We start from the raw sequence: 26,912 nt of genomic DNA, 5'->3' as shown, positions 1-26,912 counted from the left end.
AACACTCTCCAAGCGTTCGCTTACACGCAAAACATAAATACCACACGAAAGCAACAGATCTGCACAGCCGTCGCCGTAGCTCCAATGGCTAAGAGCACCGGACGCGATACTTCGGAGGTCGTAGGGTTCGGATCCCACCGGCGGCATGGTGTTTTTTCTGCTGCTTTATAAGTAATTCTCTTTAAAAAAACTAATTGATTGGCACTAGATATTAAAAAAAATAGAAACATTGCCCTATGCACCTTGATTTCGGTGACTGTTGGCTTCCTTATTATATATATATATATATATATATATATATATATATATATATATATATATATATATATATATATATATATATACACACACTCTTGTGTGAACTGATAATGGGAGTGGGAAGAGGATAGGAGACACATGGCGGTGATCCATAGATAATATAGCCGGCACAAAAAGCAAAAGTAAGAAATAATCTATTATTCCGGCAGCGTCACATCCACTCACTTATTTCCACTCGGTCGCTATCATAATGCCATAAGGCAGAGGGACCTTATCTTGGCACAAGATGTGCCAAGCCATGTTCTTATAAGATGGGTCAGGCGATGCCTTTTGAGGTGGTTACATGCACTAGGCTCAGCGCATGTGTACTTAATCTTTCTGCATATCTTCCACAGAATGCCGCGAGGACAAAGAAAAATTCGCATTCAAAGCGTTGGTCGGCGTAAAAGGTCGTTTAATGGCATAATCAAACTCGGCTTATAATGATGACGACTTCTGAGGGCGTTGAAAAGCCGGAAATTGAAGGGGTTCTCTGTTTTCATTTCAGTTTTGAGACCTTTTTTTCATAATTTTCATTTTTTCAACGATACCGTCATGCGCTTCGGTTTTGCAGACACAGACTGGCACAGATTTTTCTCTACTTTTGGCTTGTTTCGCCGAGCTCGCTTCAGTTTAGTCTAGTTTAGTCTTCCTTTTCGCGGACGTCGACCGTAAATCTTCTGCTGCCATTCGATGATTGCGTAAGTCATTTCTTTGCACTCAGCAAGCAATTCTTACGTAATTTTTCTCCCGTTATACTTCCAATCTCAACCAGCCGTTCTTGCGGATCACCACTTAATATTTCGTCATTGCGTCGTAGGCGGCGTGTAGAAGTCTTCTCTTGTCAAAGGTTTACAGTCGTTTTTGCCCCCCTCCCTCACCCTCATTTTCCATTTTTTTAACAAACAAAGAAAGAGAGGAAGAAAAAGCTCGTTTGCTGTGCACTTTAACCGACATAATAACGGTTTTCTGAAGGAAACACCAGGGGCACAATGCGAGGTAAAAATTCGTCTGGAAAATTTGAAGCGATCGTAAAAAACGGGAACTCAAGAAGACCGGACTGGCTGCTATCCATTGCAGTCCAGGGTTCTGGCTTCTCTACAGAGCGCCAATATTCATGTTTTTTTTCTACTTCAATTTCTTTTTTCTGTCCAATTCCACGGTTTTCCGATACAGTCCTTTGTCAGCATTTTTCTCTCCTTTTCTGTTTTTCTGCAAGCATCAAGATGCCGGACCAAGAAAGAGGAAACAAAGAGTACTGAGTATAAAGAAGGGCGGAAAAAGAGAAGGAGAGAAAAAGAAAGCAGCCAAAATCGGTAGCTCTGGGACGGCGAAAGTAGTTCTAAAATGGTCCGGCTTTGCCGCAACGTGTTCTCGTTTTAGGGAGCGCTGTTCTTCGGCGAAGCAGCCCCAGTGACGTTGCGGGCATCCGGGCAATCCCCGCGGCGGGCAATCACGTGACGGATAGGACCCCTGGGTACCTTAGCCCCCAGCTCGGCCGGTCCGTGTCCTACGGGCAGCGTCGAGTCGCTTATATATGTGTACTACGTACTTTGGGAGCCCTTTTGCTTCTTCTTTGTTTAAGCAATTTTTTTTTGTCTCGCGTGTCAACCTCCTGCCTCTGGTGCTCCCTCGGAGGGCTCTCTCATCGTGGAACGCTTGTGGCCGTTTTACTGTCTTGATAAGCCAAGACTCGCTTTTTTGTGTTTCCTCGACAATAATGCGGGCAGTCTGACTGGTTCCAAGCTCGCTTTATTTTCCTTTAGCAGCATCTAATTCTTCACGCTACTCGCAAAATTTCTGACGGCATTTTCCGGCCGTTATCACACGAGGAAGTTAGGCGTTCGCCTTCGAGCGGCCTTCTGCTCTAACCAGGAATTCATGCTTGCCATTTTGGGTGTTTTTTGGTCAGGAATACAAGATTTCTGTTAAGGTTCTTGGCATGGTAACGGAACAAGCAGGAATGCTTTGAGAGATGAGTTTCAACCAACGCGCCGGTTGGTTCGGCCAAGAGAGAATTTTTTGTTTAAGTGCACGCGCAGTGTAAAGCTATACTCTTAGCTAAATGTACATTATGAACGAGTAGATATTTATTTGAAATAAGTTACACTTCTGAAATATACCCGCCGCGGTGGCTCACTGGTTAAGGCACTCGTCTATTGAGCCGTAGTACCCGGGTTCGAACCCGACCGCGGCGGCCGCGTTTCGGTGGAGGCGAAACGCAAAAGGCGCCCGTCAGCTGTGCGATGTCAGTGCACGTTAAATACCACCAGGTGGTCGAATTATTCCGCAGACCTCCACTTCGGTACCTCTTTCTTCTTTCACTCCCTATTCCAACCCTTCCATTACGGTGCGGTTCGGGTGTCCACCGAGATATATGAGGACCGTTACTGCGTCATTTCCTTCCCCCTCCTCCCCCCCCCCCCAAAAAAAAATCAAATTTTCTGAACCGTGCACCTCGTTTGCAGTGATTCTGAACTAGTCGAAGTGCTAACCTTGAAGGGAAAGGTTTGATGGCAGAAAGAGTGAATACTAATTTTCTTTCTCATGATTTTGTGCTGCTGGTGTGCAGCGCGTTGTTGTTTGTTCCAATCCCAAATCATATGGTTCCTTTGTTTGTAGTGCACACTGATTAGGTTGCTGGAAAGGTCACAGAACGCAAGCACTTAAGTTACCGGCATTGTAGGAAAAAAAATTGCTGACTGCTAACTGCAATCTTCCCTTTTGCTGGTTTTTATTTTACATAACGAGCCAATATAAAGGAACAATAATGAAGAGACCATTCTAACTGAGGTAACATTACAATCAAGTTAAGAAGTTAGTACGCAGCCACCTTGCAGATTTCCATCAGATGGTTAGTCGAAAGATAACTATTACCTGTTGAACTCATTAACCTTTGGCGCTGTATTGTTTGCACTTTCATTTACAGATGCGCATAAGTTAGCTGTCACGAACAGAGGATTACCGAACAAAGGCTCTGAGTAATGTGGCTGCTAAAAGGAAAATGTTGCGAAGACCAAAATTTCTCTTTAATCCACCTTGCAGTTTTATCATTAATGACATGACAAATTTTGCCCTTATTAGCGAAATATGTGTTGCACGTACTAAAAGAAGAAATAAAAAGTTTGTACGATGACGCATTCACTGCACAGTATTCAATAATCAGAGCTTTATGCGGTGGCCTTTTGTTGCTTCTTTATTTTGCAGGGATTCGAGGCAACAAAGCCGCAGGCACTTCGCAAACGGAGCCTGAGTTCGCGGAACCCATCCAGAACATCACCGTTCCCGCCGGACGCAAGGTCACCCTTGCCTGCGTTGTAGACAACTTGAACAACTACAGGGTAAGTTCAAGAGCGTGAACTGTTGGGCTAGTTGGTTCATAATGCACGGAAGTGTGGAACCAGTGAAAAAGTGACTCAGGACAAGAAATAGGAGGCACGCACACAACACCGCAAACCTGATTTATTGCGATGAAGGAACCAACATCTGTAAGTTTTTTTTCTGCTCAAGGGCACATTGCGAACAAAGTGATTGGAAGATTGTTACGAAGATAAAAACTGACGCTCATTTTTCGGCAATAAAGTCTGAAGGACCACCTATACATGTCTGCTTATTCTTTTCGATTAAAACGATTCCAGGAGCTCACGCTCACGTCTGGATTTTCCCCTACTAGTATTATCAGTCGGGGGAAATCAGTCGTAAGTGCAGCGGTGTTGTGTGCGTGTCTACTATTTACTGTCCTGCATGCTCCTGTTTTCGATGCTTCCACCTTCTGTGCATTCTGTACAGGGTAAGTGCGTGCGACTATTTATCGGTTCCACAAACAGGTCCAGTTTTTTTGGAGATCACTTGTAATTGTGAGGCAACTGTGCAATATTCCAGGATATTGTTATGAGCACATTGAAGAGAATGGTCTAATTTTCATATGCGTAACAAAATCTTGCTTTTCAAGTCAGTCCTGCACCCACACCGAATAGTTAAGACTGCCATAGAAAATCACTGGAGTGCGTTTATGACAATAACTGTGAGGTAACTGTGGAATGAAGCCATATTGGTGGGAATGGTCTAATCTTCCGATGTGTACCAAAATCTTGCTTTTAGAGCTTGTCCTGTACTTGCACCAAGCTTTTAAGGCCTCCGCAGAGAAACCGATTTGGTGCGTTTTTCTGACAGTAAACTGCAGAAAACTACAAGCATCGCGAGGAGAGGTCTGCGGTTATACTGATTGTTATGGCGCAGACTTACGATATGCGAAGCAATTACGTTCATTATTAGGTATGAGGGGCAAACAGTAATAGCCGCACACATTCCTGAGCATTTCATTGCAAATGGTTTCACAGTGCCCATTTTTCTTAATTTGACTTTGGTTTCGACAGTGGTTACTATTAGTTGTAGCGAATTTTCGGTTACGGCATCAGTCGCCACATATTGTTATATTTATATGGCAGGCATCAGGTTTATAAACATTGTGCTTTGCCTTCATGTCAAGGAAATGCAGTGGCTTGTAAATATTTCTGTGGAATCCAAGACATGAAACTCTGATGTGAATTGGGACCGAATTGAAAGATCGTTTCGCGTCTAAAATTCGTTCGTGATTGGCTGACACCTACGCTATCAACTTCTTGGCCACCGTGGTCAGTCATTGTGGCCGTGGTAGAGCAGGTCATTTAAGACGACAGAAATTGTGTAGAAATGGTCGTGTGAATGCACTCGTGTTTTTCTCCTTGTTTACTGATGACGAAGATCTCACATCTTATAACTACCGTCTGTGCCTTTCAAAAGCCGTTGTACTTCAAGGTACTAACGCTTGAATAACACAACATTCACAGTGTTATACACAGTGTGAATGTTACAACAGTGTGAGTGTTGTGTTTTGAATAACACAACACTCACAGCAACGGTTTCAGCACCGTTGTTTCAGCCCTTCGTGCATGTTTGTTCTGTACGTGCGCAAAGAGGAACACCGCCAGTCATATAATCACCTACGCTTATCTGTTTCAAAAAGTCGCTGTTAGCATTTTACACTACTCTGTGCTGCTAATAAATTGCATGCTTTGTTCTGCTTGACGTCAGATGCATGCTTCCAGGAAATCACAATCTTCTGAGAGTATAAGCAGCAGCAGCCATCTCCTGTTATGCGTTCGTGTTTCTCGGCGAGCAAATTATTTTTTGAGATTAGCGTGCCAAGCTATACAGGAATCTTCCTGGCATGTTATAGATATGCTGTGACTTTACTGAATGCTGTGACTTTGCATAGTGACTTCAATTTCCTCCTCCTTTCTTTTCTCCTTCATCTTTTTATCCTCTCACCCCTTTCTCCCCCGTGCAGAGTAGCAAACCAGTTATTCTTCCGGTTAACCTCCCTGCCTTTCCTCCTCCTCCTCTTCCTTCCTTCCTGGCATGTTAATGTAATCAATACCTTTTTGGTATTTCATTAAAATGAAACTGAAGAGATTTTAGAAAAAACACCGAGTTTTAAACCTGATATGAAAGCCCTGTTGATGCTCTGAAGATTGCGAACGCATTTTTCTTTGTTTTCTGAAGGAATCGTATACACAAATCCATCAGCCGGTTGTACATTTTGCTACGCGGCATATGACTCCTGAGCTGATATCGAATTTTATGTTATTGGCTGCGCGAATAAGAGCTTCAAGATTACTTTAGTACCGGGTGTTCGAGAAATCTCTAGTTTATGTCATTGTCGAGCAGATAAGAACTTTAAGATTACTTTAGTAGGGGGTGTTCAGGAAATATCCAGCATTGCTCGACAACGGCATAAGAGACGTCATACGTTATCATTTAATGAACCATTGCGTTAGTATTTTTTTCCTGGCGTATTAGCATTGTTTGGTCAAGCAGCGGTAAATAGGCCTTTTGAAAAAATTTCAGGGATCATTTAAAGAAGGTGCCTATAACGTGATCTATGGTTGTTATGAATATTGATGACTGAGTTGCGCTGAGCGTAAGAAAAAAATCCGCCAGAAGAGAAAGCCTAAACTAGGTTTAATATAGTAGAAGCACCTTTAGTTCGCCTGATATTGTGATGTTTGCACTGTCTGACGTTTAGAAACGGCAACTAAAGGTCAGTAGTCATGTTGGTCACTTAGCAAAACCCACAACCATGAAATATTTAAGTGTGGCAAGTATCACGTGTTTAGCTACTTTTAGGAAAACTTAGCCGGCTTTAAAACATAGAGCACTATTTTAAGAGACCGAGGAGAGGAACAAGAAAATAAGCATACTGAGGTTCGGTCATGTTGTGGGATACACAATAAAAAAGAAAGAAAATCACATCCGAACGCAGCGCTTAATACCGTCACGTGGTGGTGGCAACGCCTTGGATGATGGACGAGATGACGTGAGTGGTTCTTTAATGACTTCTCTATTGGGATCACTTGCTTTATATTCGGTAATAATGCGAACAGAATGCAGACCACCTCTGTGCAATGCACACTAGTTGTTCAACGGCATTGAAGATTTAGCTCCTATTAAGCAAAACACAGTAAAATGCTGCCTGTGCAAAAAGATTGATGCTTTGATACTAACTTTTTTCTCGCGATCCTTATGCCCCGGTAAAAATGGCAACAGGCGCTTATTCTTGAACCATTTACAGAGCGTATTTGAGAAACATTAAGTCGATTGTCCTTCCAGCTGTCTGGCCTTGTTCAAATGGAAGCATAGGTTCAGAGGATGAACACAGAGAAACTGTGTGGCTCCTATAGTACTTTGTTGCGAACCTACTTCTTAGGTTTCACGTTCCTGGAATTCAAAACGGCCCCAAGTGTGGAACGTTGTGCAACTAAAGACCAAATATGTACTGTTGGAGACTCCCAGACGACATGTGCTTCACTAACTACCCTCGTTGCAAGAGTGCAAAGTAGGGAGTTTGTCTCACTTGGGAAGCAAGAAAGAAATTTCTCTGCTTCACCACAACAATATCCCCATTTGCTCATTAGCATTGTCATCGCGCTCACTTCACTTCCCCATCATTTCGAGCAGAAAATAGCTCCTGCGACTGCCGGAGACAACTCGGGCAGCTCGCACACGGGGAGTAACTAAGAGGTCGCTTTTTCTTTCTACAGCTTTAATGCTGTGCTGAGTCATTTCACTTGTAGTCTGCTTTATGCCTTTTTGGCCCTGAGGGTGGCATGAAAAAGAGACGCCTCTAAACGGCGTGGAAAAAAAAGCTCGTTCAACGGCTTGTTGTTACGAGTGCTCTCGTTCACCTTGATCTTCGCGTTATTGATTCGGGGAGGAAACTTCACGCTCTGCAAACGGGGCTCTTTGTGTTACAACGACCCTCGTTTCGGAGACGTTTCTCGAGACACACTAGCAAGGAGAATAATTCGCCCGGAGCAGAGAAAAAAAAATAAAACAAGGCGGGACAGGAAGAGCCCGGAGAAAGGAACGGAAGTCGTTAAGAGGGTAACGACAGGATGGTGGCATTATACGGAAGGAATAAACTTAGAAATGGCTTCGCGGCTGTGCCCCTACGAACAAACTGGGTGAATGAAAATGGAGGAATCCTGGAACAACAAAAAGGAGAAAGCGTAGCAGGTTCAAGATGCCCGTACGTTAAACGTATTTTCATCTCTTTATTTTGAGGAAGCCAACAAATCTTAAACAGCCTCGGTGAAAGGAAGAACACGCTATTGCTGCACCGAAGTGAGGCCGTTTGACAATATCCCCACATGAAGCAATCAATATTTTGACCGGAAAAATAAGCTCGGTCCGGGCGAAAGAGGTCGCCTGGGGAAACCGGGAGCTCCCGACAATGGCAAAGCTGCGCGCTGTGTCATAGATTGGACCTTTCGCGACGCACGCACACACGACCGGACTGAACCGTTTTAGAAAACGCACAGAGGCGGCCATGGCAATGGAGGCAGCAGCAGCAGCAGTAACAAAGCGGCCGCACAGACACTGACAAAGAAGCTATTTCGTAGGCGCCAATTTTTGTTGCCGCTTCTTCTATTGATGTCTTTGTTTCTTTTTTTTACGCTGGCATAGCGACACACAGACATGCACACACACGCGCACTCTCACAGCCGGAGAAAAGGGAGATGAAAAAGAAGGACACAATCATCACACACACGGAGCGGGATTCTTTTAGGCCGCGCAAAACGCAATTGAGAAAAGGACTCGTACGGCGCCTACGACTTCGAAGACCTGTATGGCCTAAATTGAAGACCCTCACTCCCACACTTTCTTCTTGCGTGCGGATATCTGCAGTGATAGTTTATTTTTTTATTTGTAGTACTTTTTGACAGAGAAAGAGAGAAAAAAATAGAGATGGGGCATTTGGGGGACCGCCATCCGGAATGGGCAAACGGAGCTGGTGCAGGAGGAATAAAACAGAAGTTACACGTGACAGACAGTGAGAGAAAAGTGGAATGAGATCAGGAGAAAAGTTCGGAGAGGAAAACAAAGCAAAATGGAGAGAGGAAGTCCGTAACGGAAAACAAGTACAGCAGCAAAAACAACCGGTCACGTATAGAGCCATGTAAAACGCTTGATGGAAGAGGCGGAGCTCGTTTATGAGCAGCCATATAGCGGTGGGGGAGGCGAACCCTGACCCTCGCGGAGTGGTGGGAGAGGTAGGTGCCTCCAGTGTCGGCGGCAAAAGACGTTCGTTTGCCGTCAAGAGCGGAAACCGGCGGCGGTGGCGGAGGCCAATTCCCTTCTCTCCCTCCTGGCCCGGTGAACGACGTAGAACATACGGCGCGCCCCTCCGTACGTGTTTCCTTGAATGAGGGGCGGAATGATGCTATGGTGTTGTCCGTATCGAGAGAAACAAGCGCAGGGTGCCTGTTTGGCCGCTGCCGTGCATGCTCATGAAGTGCGCGGATTGTTTCATGCCAATCGCGAGCATCTGTCCCGGGGGACTGCACCGGAAGCGTCGTTCCACCATTCTGTCTCTTTACCCTTTTAATTTTTTTTTGTTATTCATCCAGTGCTTCTCGTCCCAGCGCTTCCGCGTATTTTATCTAAACTGCCATTTTGAGGGAATGAAAAGTGAAATTACTTCAATGTTTCTCAGTCTTTGTCCCACTACAACTGAAGTTTCGCAGCTTTGCAGGCTTCGGTAAGCGTATATCTGTGGTGCCTGTAGAATGGGACGTAGAAGCGTATATTGCTTCCACGTATGCTTATTAGAGAAGATATTCGCAAGCCTGTGACTTTAATCTCTCTGGCCTTCCTTGACCTGCATAAAAGAGATATATTTGAGTAGCTAATTTCTAATCACATTCGAAGAAACTATGTTAAGCAAGAGCGACAATACTCCGTGCTTCGGGTCATTAGACTTGTCAGAGAAAGCAAAAAATTGGAGGGGCACTTAAGCCCCGCCTTGTGGGTATGACGCGATAGCGTAATGGGTTAATTCTCATATCTGCAGAAGGCCATTCTCTACTCTACATTCATAGATTCCTGCGAGTCCTCGTACCTCCCTCCCCCCCCCCCCCCCCCCCCTCCTGACGCAGTGGTGCAGCGGTTAAGTGATGCGCCACTGCCCTGCGATGGCAGGTGCTTCCAGCTGTGGGGCTTGTGCGACCCAGGTTCCTCTTCCCGAGCGACCAATGATTAATTTACTGGCACCTGCTACGGTGGGGATTTTTCTCACTATCCGTTGGGTAGGTTGTGATGACGCCGCAAGGTCACGTGACTTATAGGTGGCCAATCTGCCTCCTAGGTTCCTCTTTGGGCACCATCTACCAGAGTCATGCTCGTGCTTTTTAGATCACGCCACCGACGCCGACAACGCCGGATTTTTTGTGTAACGAAGCCATTAACGCTATCGTGCTTATAAAGGGAGCGTTATCGAAATTGTAATCTTCGGGTGCTTCGCAATAAAGGACAAGAACAGTGCAAGAAAAGCGAGAAAGGCCCATAAGTGTGCGCAGTTTGCTAGTACCACAACAGGCTGATGTTATTTGGAAACGATGCATTAATTCGGGGTATTTCTGCAAACGATCCTCCGGGCAGAGTCAAGCTCTGGTTTGATGCGCGATACTCTCTGCCTGAACAGGAAAATCATAAGCTTAACATTAGGAACAGGAAGCGAGCAGAGTTCGGCCAGCAAAGAAACTAGAGCGAATGGCATCCTAGCCGAAATCAAGAGGATGAAATCGGCCTGGGCAGGGCATGTAATGCGAAGGCAAGATAACTCCTGGTCCATAAGGGTAATGGACTGGATTCCAAGAGAAGGCAAGCGTAGCAGGGGGCAGCAGAACGTTAGGTGGACGGATGAGATTAGGAAGTTTGTTGGGATAAGGTGGCTGCCGCTGGCATGGCATGGAATAGGGTATTGTTCAGATATGGGCGAGGCAGTTGTCAAGCAGTGGATGTAGTTAGACTGATGATGATGTTGACTCGGACTCACCATCCAGTGGCACTGTAATGTAAGTTACGGCTGGGATGAGCAAACCTTGCCGATTTTTTAAATAGAATTTCCAAGGTGAGAACTTTCTCCTTGACTTCTGCAGTCGTGATAGCCGGGCGTATACGTAGTAAAGGGCGAACGGTTCAGAGAAACCAGACCTCTTTTGCTGAAACTATCTGCAGCTTTCCCATCAGCGGCAGCAAATCGCGATAAAGCTTGTAGGCTTACATGCATGGTATGATTGCGTTGACAAGCAGAAGCATGTTTGACGCACCAGGTTCTTCCTCAACTGCCGCTTACCTGTTTTCTTTTTTCTCTTTGTTCTTACCTCTATTCCGAATAGTTCCTCGTACACTGGTGCAATCATTTTTGTATCTTTTGTGGCGATGCGCATAGCTTTCAGTTATCTCTGGCTCGGCAGAGGCCCATCTCCCGGGCGTTCCAATGGAGCTCCCTGTGGCGTTTCTCGCCACCAGGCATGATACGGCGCCCCCGAACTGCGCCCGGCCCGTTGCCCAAGACGGCAATAGCGCGCGGGCGTACTGAGCGCACGCGTCCCGCTTCGCGCTACAGCGTCATAGCGCGCGATCGCAGGCCCCGGTCGCCCCACGCTCGGGGGCCCATAGACGCAGTTCATCGCGTTAATTTGACTACCAAATGAGCGCCACAGGCAGAACGCCGTCCGCTACTCAAACACGACGAAGAGCTGCTTCGCTCGCCACTCGTGCCTCCTCGGCAGTGGCGCCCTCTTTCTCGCCTCGTTTTCATCTGCTCTTTCGCGTGGCTCCCGTCATCATCGTCGTCTCCGCTGCGGAGGCGCCTCTGCCTACGCAGGGGGCTTTCTCCTTTTGTGCTGCTCCCGTGTGCATTAGGGAGCGGATGGATTGACTTTATGGCGATGCGCGGACCTAGTGGAGCGCGCAGTTTGCGCTCACCTATTGACAGATGACGCGACGCAGGCGTACTATAGCGTCGTTTGGTCGCGAGAACAGCCTTGTTTGTCGACGCGAGGTTGTTTATCCCCCCCCGCGTTTTTGTGTATTACTATTTTTTACTTTCAGTCGCTCGCGCATTTGCATCAACCTGCCTGTAAAACTAACTAAAGTCAACTGAAAAGCTGTGAAGTTTCATGAGTTGCGTGAATTCGCCAAAGTCAAGGGCAATGAAGCAGTGCGGAATATCACAAGGCAGTAAGGCCTACGGCTGACTGCTGCATTTTTGGACCATTCTCTTATTTCAGGGATGTTGTCACTGAATGCACTCGTGACGTGGCAGGTTGATCTTGCAGATGGTGATGACTTTATGAAATAGTTATCTCCGTCATATATTCACCACGCTCGCTTGTCTTCTGAAATTTCCTCGTATGTAGTGAAATGCTCTAGTGACTATCAGGGTAAGTGCATCATGGGAAACTGTGTAAATGCGCTCGTTTGGGAACTGCTTAAGAGGAGATTCTCAGTGCTACAAAGTGGCAAAACCCGTATTTTTTTTTTTACAGGCGGCCATAGATCTTTTTGCAACCGTGCATGCAGTGTGTCGATGATGTAGATTTCTGTGTGCATGTGAAAATTTCTGTAGTTCTCGCCTAGAAAAAAAGCTTTCTAGAATTCGAAGAACAGAAAACTGCACCATAGAAAGCAACTTTGAGTGAAAACTGCTACCAGTCGTCGTCTCTTCGTAAACGCTACAGGCCTCACCATTCCTTGCTCTACAGCGCTCATAAGCTCACTTGCAACAGCGCGAGTTCTTTTCCAAGCGCACACCAAGATAGTGCCGGGGATTGGGTGAAGGCGGCCGCTAACTCCTCTCATGTAGTGTCAATGCCTAAACTGTCATTGTAGTGTTATCATGGGCATCTATTGCTGTGATTATCGCTCATTGCTCGTCACACGCGGTTTCTTGATTGAACGCGAACACGCACCATGAAGTTTTATGATTTTTCCTTATCATTGATTGCATCTCATTCTAGAATTTCTTGGTCTGTAACCTGCTTGCCCGTGCGCGCGGCAAATTCACACAATCGTGCCCCTTACAGTCCCACTTCCAAATATATTACATGCGAAAGATCGGTTCGTGTAACCAAAACGAAGGAAGAAAATCATCGCCAAAATCTTTCCCTCGGTTCCTCTCTTATAAGAACGTGAATTAACCCACATGTTGGTGCAATTTATTAGCATGAGTGAACGTACATTCGGGAGCCGTAAGAGGAGCTCATAGTGTTAGTTTTGTAGCGAAGACAGACAACAATCAAGAGGCCTAGTTAGTCCTTCGCAGTAACTCGGCCTCACGCTAACTAAGCGTAATTACGTGGCGTCCCTTAATGAGCTGGTGTCGACACTGCACTGCATTTGCTTCATGATTTAGTGGAAGTTCTCGGCGCATGGAGCGAGGAGCCAATAACGTTTTAGTTTCCAGGTGCATGCTCTCTTACCTGACGTTATACATTTGTACATTCTTGATATGGCATATTTTCCTCCTTAGCGCTTTGTTATCTCCGCATTTTTATTGTCTTATTAAAAAGAAATGGATAAACAAAGACGCTTTACTCATGTACCTGTTACATTCATTATAAACATGATTAGATTAATTAGAAACAGCAGCGGAGCGAAACGAAGACCAAGAAATAACACGCACGTCGAGGACGATGCTGGTATTTACCAATGAGAGGAACCACACATTCCACATAAAGTCGATGCAAACTCGCGTCGAAGCGTTTAGCTTCGAAAGGAATTTCGTCCCAGACTCTCACCTTGAGAAATTCCTTCAACAGGCGAATCTGTCTCCATAGCTCTGAGCGTAGTATCCTCACCACCTTTATTGCATTGCCCATGCAGGCGAGATCACCCCGAAGTAGGCTTTTAGTTCATTAGTCATTACGTTCTTCTCTATGCAGCGTGACAGCAGACGTAGTAGTAGTAGTAGAAAACATTTATTCCAAAAAGGTAGGATAGAGAGGCGAAAATACAGATTTTGGGTGAAGTCCTTATTTCAGGGCCCCAATGTCCACCGCAGTTGCTCTTGCTTGGGATATCAGCTTTCGCTGCGTCGCCAAGTCAGAGCTGAACAGGGCAGACTCCCACTGTTCCTCGGAGTGATGTTTGTCCAGTTTGGGGGGCTTGGGACCGGAGCAGCCCCGTGTTACATGATATGTTGTTGGAATTCTGCCACACCAGGGGCAGATGCTGTCATATCTGTCGGGGAAGATGATGTGGAAGATGATGATGATGGCGACAACTACAGACGAACACCTTTCCTAACCTACACACGTACCACATCATCTTCCCTGACAGCAGACGGGCGCAGCAGGTGTAGAAGGCGATGCATAGGCATAGGTGTCGTGGTTCCAGTAGATGCGGGTAACGAGTAGAAAGGCTCAAGGTGGCAGAGATGAATGTTAATAAGGTGGACAGTTAATTCGTACACGATCAATTAACAACAGCAGCAGAGAGAAACGAAGACCAAGAAATAACACACACACACACACGTCGAGGACGATGCTGCTGTGTTACTTCTTGGTCTGCGTTTCTCTCTGCTGCTGTTTTTAATTGATCATGTACCAGTTAGATCAAGCATCCACCTTAATATTATTAGACTGGAATCACATGTTTTGAAATACCTTGCAATCAGGGCTGTCCTTACTTCTTCTATATCACACGCTCGGCGACATTGAAAGGGTTTTAAAACAGGTCATGACATTGATAGTTCCACTTAGAAGAATGTCATTAATTTCATAGCTCCGTCTCCCTAACGAATCGCCTGCAGACTTCACCATATAAATACGTCTGTCCTAATAAGCAAAGAAGCTGCCGCGTGTTTCTGATAAGAAGCCTCACCGTCAGTAGCTTTTTAATTTGTCGCCTCTGAGTTGCTTCTGCGGAGGCTTTTTGTATTGAATTACCGTGGTGTGGATGCCGAAATTTTGCGCGTCTTGGTCGTTGGACATATCTTTTAACGCAGATACACCTGGCTTTTAGCGCAGATACTCAAAATATACTTGTATACAATAAATCAGTGCACAAGACGCTGACAGGATTTTACAGAGATGATTCAAGATGTATTATTCGGGAAAAAATGCGGATTTCTATGGAGGCAAAACTTCAAAATTACGCCTGTGTTGTGAGATATCTGCTCACGTTAAGGGATCCCAGGTGGTCTAAATTAATCCGGAGTTCTTTACTCCGGCGTCCTTCATAGACGTGTGTTGCTTCGGGACGTTACATTCCGCATATGGGGCTATACCATCAAGTGTCAGTGACCACGTCAGTCAGGTGCGGCTAGCATTTATGCGGCCCAGTTTCTCGTTGGGCTGTAGGCGAGACAGTGTAAAACATTTATTCTATCGAGAAGCAAGGAGTCGCACTCTTGCGAAAGGACTGTCTTCTTTCTTTTTTTTTGTCCCAATATAGTCTATGTACATCTAAATGCTCCTACTTAGATGCAACCTGCCTTCAGTGAGGTCTAGATGCGTCGAAGATGCCAACGTTACATCAGTAGTGAAATCAACTTTTATGTGCTCATCTAACTGCTTCTAATTTTCCAGTTTAATGTACCGTTCCCTCCGAGAGGATCATTTATATAGAGCATGTTGAATAGACTACTAGATCATTGACTACAGAGTGCTCTTCCGAGAACATCGTAGGTTACAACAAAATGGCCACTCCCACTATGTTTTTAAAATGTAAAGCGTTAAAGTGAACCGCCTCTGCTTGGTTTATATTAAAGTCTTCAGAGATGTTACATCATTATGTTTGCTACGCGAGTTTTGCTGCATGGTTTATGATCAGAGGCCAAGATGCTAAATTTGTTTAACTACGCGTTTTGTGTCTCGATTTTCTAAGTGCGTAGTTCGCACAGAGCAGACAAATTCTGTGGCGCGAACAAGGTACAGCATATATCAAGAATTATCGCAGACAACACTAATAAAAAAATCAGAGTACAAAAGAGAGAACTAATAATGACCACAACGCATTTGCACACGTATTACGACTTGTGTAATTGCATGACGTCGTTCCGAAGCTTTCATAGTAATAAAATGCAATTCATTTTGAGCAGTAAGGTGTACTTGGTGCGCGGAAAACGGAAAGATAATTTTTATTCCGGCTTCTTGTTTTTATTGTTTTGATAAGTAGATGTTTATGTTCGCGATGTTGTGATGATATACAGCGTTGATGTCTTAATCAGTGGCAGAGTCACGCATTCATGATTCTGTTGTTCGTGTGGGACGCCATCACCTTGCCAACCATATAAAAAAACCCAGCCCGAAGAACAACAAAAAAAAAACATAAAATAAGACGGTGAGCACGAGACATAGACGGATGAGTGCAATCAAGAAACTGGCCTTCGTCATAAACACTCTTATGTTTCTCCATTTCAACGCAAAACAACAAGGAAAGAAAGCACACAGCATAACAAGGAGAGGGGCTGGGGGAGCAAGCCTCTGTAAACAACGTAACATAGTTTTCCATATTGTCTGACAGCGGGGAGCGCTTTCGTCGTCATTGAGGCGATAAACGACATTTTTACTGCCCTGTTAATAATTCACAATTCCTCGCCATAATAGCCTCAGTGGTTCTTTTTAACGAGGATTAGATATGCAAGCATCGGAATTATGGCTCCATATTGTTTTTATTTTTCATATGGAGGAAGTCAGTAATGGAACAACAAAAAGCGTAAAATAGCTTCTAGCTGAACAAACCCTTTTGTTTGTTATCAATGGGTTTTTAGAAACTCATGAACAAGGACAAGCCGAAGTTTTTTTTTTTTTCCTAAGCAGAAAGGAAGAGTTTGTGAACGCGGAGTTGGATTACAAGCGTGGCAAAGCAATCGATAGCATTTCCAAGCCCTTCTATAGCGCTTCGCGTTGATAAACCATCTAATAACGCATGTTTCGAGCAGTTGTTTCATGAAAGACGTCTGAGAGGCTCGTGGCGTGTGCTGGACGCTGATAACCAGGAATGAATTTTTCTTTTCGAAGTTTCTGATCGCATTAATCCCACATTGTCCTTGGATGATGTCCCACGCACTTGCCGCCCAATCGAATGGCGCACTCTGTAAAAGCGTAATTATGCAGAGCTCTGGAAGGGGAGGGGAGGGTGTAATTTGTGGATGCGTTTACAACACGTGCGAAAAGCTCTTTTTCTACGCGTTGCAGCTTTCTGCGGCCTGAGGTATCAGTCCCATGGCCCTAATACGGGATTAAGTTGTCTCACAGTCTGTTATCGTTCTCGTGCATGCATATAACCTTGAAGACTGCAGTAGCCACGTTTAAGCGTCTAGTGCGACAATGTTGTTTAATTTTGCGGCTATGAAATTATTATAGTATGGTTGCTAATTATGGGCGTCCTCAATTAGCGCTTGAGTCTATTCTTGCGGTAACCCAATGCTTAACACGTACCCACCAAGTATTGTCAAAAGCATTTGGGCGGAAAATAGCTTAGCGCAAATTTTTTCATATAATGTAATATATCACTACAACAATCAATATATCCGCAGATCACCCGACAGCAGTCATGTTTTTTTATATTCACGTTTTTGCTATCGTCAAAAGCGTCCCTCTTTGGTTTTCTATGGCAGTCTTACCTGTTCGATGCGATCAATGGAAACACTTTAAAAGGAAGATTTTGCTACATATCAGAATTATGGGCCATTACCTTCAATATTTCCATAACAGTGTCTTACAATTTTCCAATTTTCAAACTTTTTGCCAGAGAAAGCTGGACATGTTTTACATGAACCGAAAAAAAAGGACGGCACACAGAAGTAGGAACGACGGGACATGCGCTTCTAAAGCTATGCGCCACCTCGCCCAGCAGCGTGTTTTACTGCAAAAATATTCGGGCATTGAGTAGTTTTTCTAGGTTATAAAGCAGGGGTCCGTGGCATACATTTCTACTACGTGAGTGACTAAATTTATTAGGGATTACTCGCGGTGAACAAAGACGCATTGAATTCTACGAAATGGGCATCTTCTCTGCAATGCGACGCAGCATCAATCGTGTTAGTGGCATCAGCAGTGCTTTCTTCAACTGGCGCCTTTACTTTCGTCGCGTTGCAAATGTTATCCGCACTTTCCATTTTTATTTTGATTTTTTTGTATACAAGCGACCTGGAAGATTTCCAGGCATGTCATCTTTCAGATAAGTTGCTCGCAGTTTGTTCCCGAGTTTTTTTTTTCTTCCTAGCAGGCAGTCGAGCTTTATATATTTCAGGTGACGGTGGCAACATCGAGGACGCGCTAAAAGCGAAACGATGTCAATATCCGAGTTTACTCTTTATTTATCGATTTATTTTTCCATACTACGTAGCAGGGAGGCGTCTAAGAAAAAAAATATAAGTTGGTACTTGTGCGCAGGTGCTGACTGGAAATGTTTACCCGATCACGAAAAAGTTTAAAAAATCGAAATTGACGATGCCTAGCTCCTTGACTAGAAAAAGGAATATGTTTGAAGAAAACGCAAAGTTTTGTTCATCGGGGACTAGGTGAAGTTTCGAAGAGGTACGTATTTTGTTTTCTGCCGGCGCAGGTGCTGATGTGGAAAACCAGCGAACACTCGGTGCTCATTTCTAAATATATTATCGAAGATAGTTATGGTCGATGCTATATTCGTGTTCAGTGTGGCATGCCGTAACTTTAGCCATTATGCGCTACATGCTTTTTTCAAGGCGATTCCAGCACTTCGGCCACTAAATCCTCGTATTATTACGAAGACGACACGAGAATAAAATATTGATTGGCGCAAAGAGCATTAAAATAGCTGGAAGTAGCATAAAGATAGCTGGCGAAGAGATATATCACAGCATGACTTCAACGTTGTAAGCCTAGCTGTCTGATAACACACATTAACAACGTAAACAAAGATCGGCGCTATGGAGTGAGTAATTATCACGCTTTTACGCCTATGCACTCATGAAACGTATTGTTTGCACTGAGAAAAGCAAGCAACTTTGGGCGGAAAAACTTCAGGCACCTGCAACATCGCATTCAAAACTTCGTTCCTCAAAGCGTACATAGAAGTGAGACTGTTGATGAAACTTTCCTGCTTAATTACCTAGTTAATTGCGACCCTTCGTTCCCGCTCACACATCGCGCTATTCTCATTGCTGTTCTAAGTGGGCGCTGTGTTTCTGCGGCACCAGTGAGACACACGCCTGCATCAGAGAAGCGGCAATATTTCCTTCGCCGCAAAACAGTTACACGAAACTCGCTCCCAATTAATCTTCCCTCGAATAAAACAGGCCGCTCGCACCGCTAATTCCTTCTCGCACTAGACACACGACGCTAGACCACGGCACGCCTTGGATGATGAAGACCGTTGCTGCTGCCGCTAGACGACGTCCAGGCTCGCACGGCGAGTCTCACGCATAACCGACGTTCGCTGCCAGAACAATACAGCGCGCGGTGTGGCAGTCGCCTAGAACCCGCACACCGGACAACGTTGCGCACTACCCCGACGGACAAGCAGATTCAGCTGAACTCCGGAGATGTAACGCAGGGAGATGCGTTGCCGCAACGCAGCGCCTATCTCTCCACTTCCTCCGAGATGCGAGCGGCTGAGGCCCGAGCCTGGACCCGCTGAATCCGCCCACCGGGCCGCTCCGAAAAACAATAAAACGGGCGGCAACCTTCTGCAAGTTGCCTAGCTCCGCGTTAGAAGGATTCGCCGCAACACTGGCCCGGCCTGCGCCACTTTTCGTAGTCTGCGCAGGAACTTGCTCCTAAATGGTTTGCTGCACGTGCTTGGGGAGAGGGGGTCTCTGCGGCAGCTTGGATCCAGGCTTTCACTGACCGAGGACTGTGGGCGCGACTCTTGCGCCCCCGCGCGCGCGCGAAACTTTTCGCTGATGAACTGCTGGAGCAGCGAGCTAGCGCGCGTCCTGCTTTGTTTCCCTGCGTTGGGGGATCGGTTCAGCATCTGGCTGAGCGTGCTGCCAGCACCCAGTGCATGTGCGTGCGTTGTAGTGGTAATGGCCGCGCGCCACAGAGGCGCCCCCCTCGAGTCAGCTGGCGCGCGAGAATACTGCCTCCTCCAGCGCCCTCTCCCGGCCGCAACCCGTCGCCGAGCGAACGGAGTGGACGTGAGAAGGTGCGACGCAGCAACGAAATTTCTTCTCCGCTGCGGTGGCAGAAACTTTCACTGGGTTTGGTTATGCGAGCCCGTTTGTCTTCGCGCTCGCCAACGGTGACCACCTCGCAATCTGCTTACAGCGTGTCTGAGTACATTACCTCGACGAATGTGGACGAGCAAGCGGTGGAGAAGGGTTGGTGCACTGGGCTCGTTTGGCGTTTTTCGTACTCAGCTCTTCGGATCAAGGCAGCGCAGGAGAGCTGCCGTGAATTATGGTGAGCCTGGCGTTGCTCTCTATGGCTTAGACGCCCCGCTACGAAGGATTATACTGGGTTACATTTGTAAGGCTACTTGTTCCACCGGTTTGCGATTTGCTTTTACACCTGTAGGCACACCAGGACGAATTTAACGTGTATCAGCTAGGCACTTTAATGCAGGAGCTTATTAGCACACATCCAGACGTGTCTGTCAGATAGGTATATTAAAGCGGATGCATAACCATTAGGAAGCAGCTAAAAATATAAGCGCAGTTTCCTCTGCAACAAAATATATCCGACTTGTGGAGCATGAATATTGAACGAAAAGGTGAATTTCTACCGATGACGTAAGACGGGTTAACAAGATACAGGAGGAACACGGCAAACGGTCGAGGGCAAAATTAAGTATACTTGTGGTGATAGGAATACCTCAAACTGCAGCTTCGTAGCATACTGTGGAACGCTGTAGTCGGCAGTTATGTAGAAAATAGTTCGTCGATAATTATAAGGATGATAAGGCCAGCTAAGGTGTTGGTAAACATAATATCTAGGCAATTGCAACCATTCACAAAATTGGCAGTCACACTGGATCAACGTGCAGTAGATTTAATGATAGTTATAGCATAGAATTACGGTACTAAATAGGTATTATAGAGCTCGAGGAGTGAGAGCGCAAAGGCAATAAACTTCCCGAAGCGCGCGCATAACGTAGCCCAGGAGCGATCGTTGTTGCTTAGGAAAATAGGAGGGCAAGAATCCAGATTGATCATGCGCTGCTATTACTAGGCGCCTAGATTTCCCCACTTTCTTGGAAAGTTTTAAACGAGCCTAACAAAGAAAAACCCATTACCATGCATACCAGTTTTATGGACTAAGTATTTTTTTTAAACAGTAGCACAGCAGAATCCAACGCTGCTACAAAGGCAGCAACAAAAAAAACTCGGTAATATCATAAAGTTTTAAGAAACTTCTACAACGCGACCCGAAAACGAAAAAAAAAATATCCGGATAGAAACAACAAAAAAAAAAACGATAAGCGCCGCGCCAATGTTTCCTGGAAAGAATGAAAGCCACTCTCGTACACGCGTACATGCTGCCTCAGGTTATACAGAAACATGGTACTTGACGAAGTATTAGAGTCTGGAAAGCGTATGGTTAACCTTAATCATGTCATTAGGAGGGCGTCCATCCTAATCCTATCAAGGGATTACCCCTGAGAGGATTACCGGGCCGAGTTCCGGGCTCCCGCCGACAAAGTGGCCTAGACTTCTCTATAGCCGCGGACCACTTTCTTTACTGTGTTTGCGCCTGTCACCGTTCGTCTTTCGTTACTACACAGATCTCTTCTAGCGATAGAGAAACGAGAAAACAAAACGAGCCGAAAACAAAATCTCAGTGGCGCCGGCGAACCCGTTAAAGTCTCATCCGCTTGACGCAAGTGGATTGTCGCTTGATAGAGAACACTCAAGGAATCCCTTTATGCTGAACTGTTGGAAAAGAGATTGGGGCAAACAAGATCCGTCTCACGCTTATTTAAATCGGAACGCAGCCGGTTAGGATGTCTTAAATATTTTCGTTTATACTGTGAGCACTGATCGAAAGGTTAGCTCTGGTTTTTACTGCTGCCAAAAATTAATATAATCTCAAAATTTTCGCGCTGCGATTATTGGTGCGTACCTTGCTTTATTATAAAGAGCATAAAGTGCAAAAAGTGACGGGACATAGAGGCAGGTAATAACAGAGGGCGGTCTCTTTTCACGGTTTTTGTCCTTTTTAGTGCTCCGCCAACCGGCCTGCAACTACGCCCGCCTAAGTTTAATCTCGTTTTATGTTAGCAATTTTCTGTTCTGTTAGCTCTAGTTTTAAGTGCTGCTCACCAGAATTTTTATGAATATTTTGCCTTACAAAGTTTCCTGTGGGCTGCTGAGAATAAAATTCTAGATTTTGTCTTGAAAATAACAACAAAATCCTCATATTTTTAACTAAATTATTGGGTATGACTCTGAGCAACCTTTACCTGCCCAAACTCGATCTCTTGGCGTTTCAAATTCTTTACTAATGTGCTAAAAGCAAGCTTAGGACTGATGGGCTTACTTAGGTATGTTTAGAAAGGACACAATAGCTAGGCGGACCAGTTGGTCATATATGTTCAAAATTAACAGTTCGAAAAAAGAAGACAAATGGGGAGAAAAACACAGGACAAGCGCTGCCTCTCAACCGAAGTTTAATCACAGGAAACAGACAGAAATATGAGGGGTGACAGGCAACAACCAAACAACAAAGCCACAAGGCAAGTGCTCCTACCTTGGGTCAAGATAGGCTACTTCAATGTCATGAAACAGGCTTCGCTAATACGGGCTCTGCTACGTGTCTCGACCCTCACCTAGATAACCCGGCCTCCTCGGCTCTGTTGCCTATTTTGACCCAACGTAGGAACACGCGCCTTGTGGTTTTGTTATTGCCTATCACCTCTTATATTTTCGTCTGTTTCCTGCCATTAAACTTAGTTGAGAATCAGCGCTTGCCCTGTGTTTTTCTCCCCCGAGTCTTTGTATTTCGCTCTGTTAATTTAGAAAGCATGGTCAGTTCTCTGAAACCGAAGTCGACTTACACGCGCACTCACGCAAGCATACCCTCATACACAAAGAGAGCTGTGAGGATCGTCCGCTAACTTTAGCGACCAAGCCCGAATTTCAAAGCATACCGAGGCATGTTTAATGTGGTACAAATTATTTGCAACTATGCACATGTCATTCGCACGCAGATAAAACTGCAGCAGCATGTTTTTCTTTTCTTTCTTCGATGATTGGGTTACTAACTTACACCCCAAAACTTGGGAGTGGATATAGGATCGGTGGAGGAAATAAGGTGTGGTTTATGTGCAGAAAAGAATTCTCATGAACAGCACCTCCAATGAGATTATGAGAACTCAGTGGAACGGCTGGGCACTGTTAATTAGCAGTGTCCGGCGTATTAATACGTTGGTGACTTTAGAAGAAGCACGCGATGCGTAAGCAACTCTGTCGAACGCGGCTCTGAAATCTCGGCGGCCTCGCAAAGAAAGGATGGCGTGATCTGTCTACGCGTTCGGAAATACAGTATATGCCCTTGTCCTAAGGTATAAACAAGAAGCGCCAATTCAACAGCGTTTCAAAAATGCCGTAAAAGGAAGAAACTGTCTACGCAAGGTTCGCTCGCAAGCTGGGCGAGTTATTCCGCGCAGTTGTAAAATCAGCTGCAAAACGGAATTGCAATAATGAAGGAATGAAATAAAAAAACAACAACAGCAAAAGGCAATGCTTCGCCGGAGCGAACGCTGAGCCACGAAAACTAAAGCACCGGCAAAAAGCGCTGCGCGCACAGGTCCGAGATTTCTGCTTGAAGAACAACTGCTTGCGCAGACAGATGCCGACGCATCCGCACAGACGCACGCACGGAAACACACTTCACGGTGACGGCCCAGTCCGTTGCCGTACCGAAAGAGAGAAAGAAGTGGGTGGGGGGGGGGGGGGGAGGAAGAACTCGGTTGTTTAGCTGGCTCATCACACGCCGACATTCCGCTCATTGTCGCGAAATTCCCCAGCAACGTGCGCGAAGAAACGGGCCGGTAAACAACCGGCGCTCCTCTCCTTTCAGTACGAAAAGGTGTCCTAAGCGCGAGCCCCATCCGTAAGTACGTTGAGTGCGTGCGTGTGTTTTGTGTGTGTCGGCGCAAAAAAGCCGGCAACTCGCCACCGGTTTGCCGGAGAATGCGCCTCAGCTGGCAGATACTGGTCGAGCTTGCCAGGAGTGTGCCCACGTTGCTTCAGATCGATTGCATGGTGGGCGCGTTCGCTAAGCGCTGAGCGCCGTAGACGCCCGGGAATCCGCAACCTTGCCGAAAAAGTGCAGCTGCCAAGACGCGTCCTTAGCCGCTCTGTGTATAGGTGGTATCCGTGTTGAAACAACGCCACTGCGATAACTGGGCGCACAGAGACAGAGCCTCGGTGCTGATTACTGCGAATACGGGTCGGGGGACCCGTTCTTATTAATGAGCCGAGCAAATGATCCGAGAACCTTGATTAACGTTCTCTGGGTGTGCTGCAACCGTAGACGTGTAACTTTTCTCTGCAATATGCGTTTAACATCGTAAGGAATGAATCTGAGAATGTATTAAGGGTTGCCGCGATGAAGTTTGTTGGCTCGGGTTCTAGCGTATACACAAGTATGATGAGAAAGAAAAAGTCCGACTTTCGAGCTGTTCTATAAAAAGATGAAATGTTTAATAGTTCCGGTGATTTGTCAAAAATTACGGAGGTCAGCATGCACAAATATCTTTAGTCTTTTCATAAAAATGTAAGCAAAGTTTCCCGCCTCAGTTGCATCGTTTTCCTCATTTGTTTTCATCTTAGTTTATTGTAGAAATATTCACTAGAGAAAATCAAGATTATGTGAAGGTGAAGTTTTTCTCATCAAAAGTGAGGCTGAATTCCGGATTGGCTCGGAGTGAGGCAAGAGGAAAATTATGGTCGCGATCTTGGAAAACGGTGCTAATCTACAGTCTCAGACAGAGTAATATAGGCCACGCTTCGCCTTTCAACGTAGTGTTGCGTAACAGAAATAGAAAGATTCGGAGCCATGATGCGTAAGCGTAAAAAAAGGCATTTACTTGCTTTAGTGCCGACCACCTATTTATTTTCACCGATAGCACGTCAGATGAGTCTGACAGCCGTAGGTGATCCATATTATTCTCCTTGTGACGTACGTTTAGGGCGGTTTATTTGAGCACAAAATTTGGCTCAAAGTAAACTTATCGAAGCATACGACTTTTTATGCTAGTGTGTGTTAATCTCTCAATGTTTCCAATGTGTGTCAATCGGTCAAGTGTCTGTCAATGTTTCCATTGTTTACACCAGCATTCATGAGGAAAAAAAATTTTGATCAGGATAGCTTCGCTTAGGTCCAGCATAAATCATTCTAGAATGAAGGGCGCTCCGGTGACAACACCAGAAAAAAGATGCACAGAAGACTAAAGAAGGCAAGTGCAAAGGTGCACCTTCTTTGCTGTGTTGTCGCCTGTGCGCCCTTCAATCGAAAACACGCATTAACTCTGGGTACACTTCTGCAATTTTATTTGCACTGTGTTGCAATTTGTAAAAACAATATAAACTATGCAACTTTACATTGCAGTAAAAAATCCATTGCAGGACATCGCCAAGAGAACACTCCGATAATGCCAAACAATCCGTCAAGAAGAGCATAGTGTTTGTTGGGACATGTGCTACTGCAAGCACAATATCATAACCGTTAAAAGATGCCAAACAGCGGGTGAAGCGCACAGTATTCAGGTAATCTTGCTGCACAGCACATCCGGACGGGTTACATAGCGAGGCTGAATTAGAAGGCGTGTGAGAAAATCTGATTTTCCCGTTCCAAAAGGTACTGTGCCCACTGTCAACTATAGCCGAGGAGATGCTGCGGCCAGTTCACATTACGAATAGACTCGTAATCTGCGTTGATAAAGCGGCGTTTCGTAAATAATAAATATGAAACTTTAAGAGACAAGGTGGCGCATTTTTCTTTGAAACGGCGTGTGCAGAAAATGTTACTTCAGTAAAAGAACCGACATCAGCTCCGGATAATAAGAGGAGCCCCGTATTGACCACACTGATCCCACAGAACTGCGGGAAAATAGTGACTGAAGGAAAACGGGCCTGATTTCATACTGGGCAATAAATTACTGCTTTTAACAAATATGTTTTAAGACTTTTAAACTTAGAAAATTGTGTAACTACTTATAGCTTATACACGTGAATTGATTCATATGCAGCAGCACGCTTTGTTTTCCAAAGTGCGAAAACCACGCCCATAAACCGCGGTTGCAATTCCTTGGGTAATCAGTAATTCGCTTGACAGCGGTATTCGTTGTCCGTAAAAAGGCGATAGAGCAGAATTGTCCAAAGTAGTGGGTCCTTTTGACTCCTAGAAAGCAAGCTGATCACGAACTACGCCATTGACTTTAGAAGCAGCACAGCGTTCAGGCAATTTTTCGTCTCCAATTTTTCTGCCTAAGCATTTTTTTATACAACATTCCAGAATAAAAATCTCTCTCCTCGGATTCTTCACTGCTGTTCCGCATGCCCCTGTCGTTGTGTGCCCGCTATCTTTTCGCTTAGAAGTACCCGCTTGCCTTATTCAGGGGGGTCTTATTGGGGGCTTCGCTTCTGTGTTACCCACTCACAACAAACCCCCCATCTTTACACCTCCCTAGCCCATTATGCCCCCAAGCGGGCTCCCCTCTGCCCACGATAGTTCCACGTCCGTTCCTACATTTTTCCCAACGTCTCGACGATTCCTCTTTTTTCTCTCCAGCGGCCACAGCATGCTTGTTTTTTTTTGTTTTTTTTTTGTCATTACCTTTGAACGCCACTTTCGTTCTCTTCGCTCACTGTTACCCGATTCTCCTCTTCTTCTGCCGTTCTCCGAACATCTCTCCGTTGCCTCACATAACTTTATTTGCTTTCCGCATCATTTGGGAATAAAGGAGAGCTCCGTGCTGGGGACGAGCCAAGGAAGGCAACTCTGAGAGAGCAGCCGGCCTATTCCCCGTACCCGCCTTCTCCGTCTAACGCCTTCTCCATCGAATCCGTCGGCCTCAGACGCCTGCGCCTTAACCCGGCAAACAGCGCGAACGAACTGAAACGAGCGGTTGCCATGCGAAAGGATCAGGCGAGCCATCCCAAGGCGCGGTGGGGGGGAATCAGGGTGCACCCTGTAGGAAGCGACGCGCAGGACCCGCTGTTTGTACATGGCCACTTCTGCTTTTGCGTGTCTCTGTGTATTGGCGAGAACCGGCTAGACGCGTCATTTGCGCTACAGACGCTGCGCCTCGGTAAGTAAATAGAGAATAGCAACAGAAAGGTCTATGGGATCCGA

General features: G+C 45.6%; 1 protein-coding gene across 2 annotated transcripts in view; it reads left to right on the top strand.

Annotated features, from left to right (window-relative positions):
• LOC144125924 (lachesin-like) overlaps positions 1–26,912 on the top strand; it is a 134,423-nt gene that overhangs the window by 56,353 nt on the left and 51,158 nt on the right. For both annotated transcript variants that reach the window (XR_013313438.1, XM_077659740.1), the window contains exon 2: positions 3,505–3,638. Coding sequence is in view for 1 of the 2 variants with exons in the window: in XM_077659740.1 (XP_077515866.1) it covers positions 3,505–3,638 (134 nt within the window). In the remaining variant the exon portion in view is untranslated. The remainder of the gene's footprint in view (positions 1–3,504; positions 3,639–26,912) is intronic.

This window comes from Amblyomma americanum, chromosome 3 (genome assembly GCF_052857255.1).
Source record: "Amblyomma americanum isolate KBUSLIRL-KWMA chromosome 3, ASM5285725v1, whole genome shotgun sequence".
Classification (NCBI taxonomy): Eukaryota; Metazoa; Arthropoda; class Arachnida; order Ixodida; family Ixodidae; genus Amblyomma; species Amblyomma americanum.
Note: the sequence above shows the minus strand (reverse complement) of the source record. Positions and strands in the feature narration are given on the sequence as shown.